Genomic DNA, 811 nt, shown 5'->3' on the forward strand with positions numbered 1-811 from the left:
CCGCCCTCCCCCCTCACCTCGATCTCGCGGATGTTGTTGGAGGTGACGAAGATGCCGATGCCGATGGGGATGAAGATGAGGCCGATGATGAAGAAGGTGGGCAGCACCGTGCCGGCCGTGAGGATGGGCTGCCAGGCGGGTAGCCGTTGCTGCTTGAAGGCCGTGTTGTCGGGCCTCCGGGTCTTCGCGGGCCCCCCCGGGGCGCACGGGGGCCCGCCGTCCACCTCATCCTTGGCGTTGTAGTTCATCGCCATCGACCCCGGGGCGCGGCTTCGCGACGCGCAGGTGGACAGCCCAGGGGACCCGCCGGCCGACCCCGACAAGACGCGCAGGCGCCGCCGCTCCCGCCCCTGGCGTCGAGGCGGAAGGGGCGGGACAGTCCCCGGCAGAGGCCGCCGACCGGAAGCGAAAGTCGGCAAGAGACCAGGGAGAGGGGAAGGAAGGAGAAGACTGAGGGACCAGGGGAAGAGGGCGGAAGGGGGCGGGAAAAGGCGGACGCACCCGGATCATCCGCCTTGTGACGACAGCGGGACGGGCTCGGCCCCTGGAGCGGAAAGCCACGTGGGCGCATGCGCATGCCAGCGGGCGGGCGTGTCCGCGCGTGCGCCGTCGGCGCGCCCCCCATCGCCCTCGACACCTTCGTGGCGTGCGTACCTGGCGTGCTGCGAAATGGCGGCCGCTCCGGGCCTGCCTCCCGCTTCGGCGGCCGTCACCGACCCCCAGCGGGCGACCGAGCGGCCTTTCTGGTGGCTTCGACGCCGGGAAGGTTTCTCTTCTTATCTCGGCGCCTTGTCGGGCGGGAGGAGTCTCG

General features: G+C 71.3%; 1 protein-coding gene across 2 annotated transcripts in view; it reads right to left on the reverse strand.

Moving 5' to 3' along the window:
• The window catches only part of TMEM30A (transmembrane protein 30A), a 36,952-nt gene extending 36,597 nt beyond the window's left edge, over positions 1-355 (reverse strand). The window contains exon 1 of one of the 2 annotated variants that reach the window (XM_008073921.2): positions 18-355. In XM_008073921.2, coding sequence (XP_008072112.1) covers positions 18-254 — 237 coding nt within the window. In that variant the 5' untranslated portion in view covers positions 255-355. The remainder of the gene's footprint in view (positions 1-17) is intronic. The other variant, XM_021706934.1, reaches the window with a different exon arrangement.
• Positions 356-811: the final 456 nt, after the last annotated feature.

Source organism: Carlito syrichta, unplaced genomic scaffold (assembly GCF_000164805.1).
Source record: "Carlito syrichta isolate Samal-C Ts95f unplaced genomic scaffold, Tarsius_syrichta-2.0.1 Scaffold316211, whole genome shotgun sequence".
Taxonomy (NCBI): Eukaryota; Metazoa; Chordata; class Mammalia; order Primates; family Tarsiidae; genus Carlito; species Carlito syrichta.